The sequence below is a fragment of the Cryptomeria japonica genome, chromosome 11, assembly GCF_030272615.1.
Source record: "Cryptomeria japonica chromosome 11, Sugi_1.0, whole genome shotgun sequence".
Lineage (NCBI taxonomy): Eukaryota > Viridiplantae > Streptophyta > Pinopsida > Cupressales > Cupressaceae > Cryptomeria > Cryptomeria japonica.
Window position 1 is genome coordinate 111,034,448 of NC_081415.1, and position 3,115 is coordinate 111,037,562.

The following is a 3,115-nucleotide window of genomic DNA, read 5'->3' on the forward strand; positions in this document are numbered from 1 at the left end:
AATATCCCTGTAAATCCCTGTAAAATTTAAACAGAATGATTTTTTAAACTGACCAACACCGTGCATGTTCGTGATAACATAAAACAAATCGTTGCATATGCTGATAACATACAACTTGAACAAAAAATTAGAGCTTTGTTTTCCTAGCACAACTAAATGACTAGGATTAGTAAGCAGCCTGGCCTATTCTTCATGATCATGCATTGAAAGGGAGCTTGTATAATAGCCTTTGAAGCATTAAAGGGCACGTAAAATCAGCATTTAATTATGTTTTATCATGTGATCAATGATTATTCCTTTAATTTATAAAATATCACCGTTCAATGAGTTGGGAGACACTATGCTATCAAATTGTTGGTTTCTACACTGGAGCAATTGGTGGCCCACTGTCTATACAAAAACAGGCGGCGTGTCAAATTAATATCGTGTTTCTTGTTTGCAATTTGTTTGCAATTGGGAAGTGCTTAGTAGGAAACTAGACAAGGGAATCAAGAAAAGTTCTATAGTCAAATACACAGAATGTACTCCTCAAAACATATGACTAAGGAATTAAAAGTATTAAGAATAGGACCACATGATTCATGTTTGCACAAAAGTGGTATAAATATCTACGAAAATAATGATGAGTTGCTTGATCCCAACCCATTTCCTAATTTTACTGTTTTAATGTCAAAAAAGATGACAGTTCCTAAAGTGGGGGTTTCTCAATGGCTGGAACAAATAAAGAACACACAAAAGCAGGGAGAAGAACAAGGCATGGCATCTCATGTGCATCCATACATCTTCACCATACCAGAGCCCCTGTGTATTGAAAGGCCAGACGCGTATATACCACAGGTAGTTTCTCTTGGACCATACCATCATCTTAAACTTGAACTGTTCGAGTCTGAAAGATACAAATCTATGCTTACTATCCAAGTTGAGAAAAAAGCAAAGGGAGGGGCTTTTGAGGATTTGGTTAAAGATCTAACTAATATTGCAGGGGAGATAAGGAATAGCTACGATGATGAAATTGAATGTGGAGATGAAGTATTAGGATGGATGATGGCTCGAGATGCTGTATTTATCCTGGAGTTTATTGGTTGTTATGACCAATATGAAAGCCCTAGAATTCAACAGACAAACCCTTATTTTCAGAACATGGAAGCTGTTTTTCATCCAGAAAGGAAGAGCCCTTTGCTCTTCCCACTTCGGGCGGATATATTTAAGCTGGAGAACCAAATCCCACTTTTTGTTTTGAAAAAAGTTTTGGAATGGCAAACTGGGTCAGATAGTCAAGCTTTAAACACGCTTCAAATGACTATTTCAAGTGCCTGTAAAAATTTCTCCCCTTTCAAGCATGTTGGAGAATCTTATAATGATTTGCTTGATGAGAGGCACATACTGGAAAGTGGAATGCCTTTATAATTTCATCGTGCCGAAGACAAATCTTGCTCGGAGTAGTGTCACCATCGGAGATGATCATAATGGAATTGTACCGATGAGCGCTGCTTTTAAGTTTCTTCATCAGATGACATCAAGATTTAGGGGTCTTTTGTCCCAAAAATCACGTAAAGCTGATATAAATCTCCCTGCGGCAGCAGAATTACACAGGAGAGGGGTGAAATTTTCTCCTTTCACTTGGGCATCCGATGAGATAAGGTTTGATAGAGCCAGCTCTACATTGTTCCTCCCTTGTATAGAGATGGATTACAAAACAGATGTTTTCTTGAGGAATATGGTGGCACTGGAAGCATTCATGAAGTGGAAAAGTAGAGTGTTTACTTGCTATGCAGACCTGATGGACAGATTGGTCGACACTCCTAATGATGTTGCAGTTCTGAAGAAATATGGTATCATCCATAGTAGTTTAGGAAGTGATAAAGAGATAAGCATTCTATGGAATGGTATCCGCAGATCAATATGGAGGAGCCCATATGATCCTATCGACAATACAATCAATGCTGTAAATGAATATTACAGAAGTAGGTATGGAGTTCTATTTGGTGAACTCGTACAAGAACATTTTTCAAAGCCATGGCGAGCTGCATCAGTGATGGGAGCATGCACTTTGCTCATTCTGACTTTCGTGCAGACATTATTATCGTATTTTCAACTTCATCAACAATGTGAATGCAAGTGCACATGAATTCCCTTTACAGTATTTCATGCTTGAGGCTTTAATTCCTGCTTTCTGTAATACATTCCCGGTTGTGAGTTCAAGGCCTAGCCAGTCCAGCTTTGTGTAGGTCATGAACACCACATATAAATAAATATAGATATAAATTAATTTGGTTGTGCGAGTATTATGAAGCTTGTGTGGAGCAATGCCTATCCGTCAGAATCTTTGAATTCAAACATGATTTTTTTAAGTTATTGCAAAGTGATAGGCATCCTTTTTAGAGATTTTGTTTTACAATCTTTAGGAATTTTGCACTGCTTTCCCAACAAAGTAACCACCCTGCCTATTAGTGAGATGGTATATCTGCCACATATAAACTAATTTAAAATATCAGCTGAACTACTTATTGTTGCAGAACTACTTATGTAACCGCACCCAAAAAGAACATAATCCAGAAAATGAAAACTAAATGCTTAAAAATGTGTAACTGCTAAAGCAATTTTTTTAATTTTCATTCTCATGGGTTCATTTTAAGCAAATTCTGAGTTGACAGAAATTTTGAATTCAAACAATATTTGTCAACTTTCCTGCAAAGCAATAAGCATACTTTTTGGCGTTTATGTTTTACACTCTTAAGAATTTGTCACTGATTTCTCAACAAAGTTATATCTGCCACATTAAAAATAGTTTAAAGTGCTAGCTGAACTTATTATTGTTGTAGAATCAAGGTTATATGTCAAAATTTTTAAGGCAACAAAAGAATAACCCCGCAGAGAAGAAAACCTCACACTGCAAAACAAAAATGATGAAAAATCCTTTTTCTGTAATTTGCATTCTAGGTTACTCCCTAAATAAATAAGCATTATTCAGGGATCAGTATTTCATGCACTCAAAACATAAACGATGATGATTTTCAGGGCTTATGAGGGATCCAGTTGCAGGAAGCAGGTTTCTAAGATCTGATGCATTAAAGACGTTTATAAAGAGTATTCTGTGACATGGTTTGTATTATGA

The 3,115-nt window shown here is 36.4% G+C and overlaps 1 protein-coding gene across 1 annotated transcript; it reads left to right on the plus strand.

Annotated features, from left to right (window-relative positions):
- The first annotated feature begins 642 nt into the window (after nucleotides 1-642).
- Nucleotides 643-1,407, plus strand: LOC131860062 (putative UPF0481 protein At3g02645). Its single transcript, XM_059214416.1, has one exon. It carries the CDS (start codon nucleotides 667-669, stop codon nucleotides 1,405-1,407), a length of 741 nt encoding a protein of 246 aa, XP_059070399.1. The 5' UTR covers nucleotides 643-666.
- The last annotated feature ends 1,708 nt before the right edge of the window (nucleotides 1,408-3,115 follow it).

What these genes read in the sequence shown, in the direction of transcription:
- LOC131860062 (XM_059214416.1), top strand. Translation starts at nt 667, where the DNA reads ATGTCAAAAAAGATGACAGTTCCTAAAGTGGGGGTTTCTCAATGGCTG.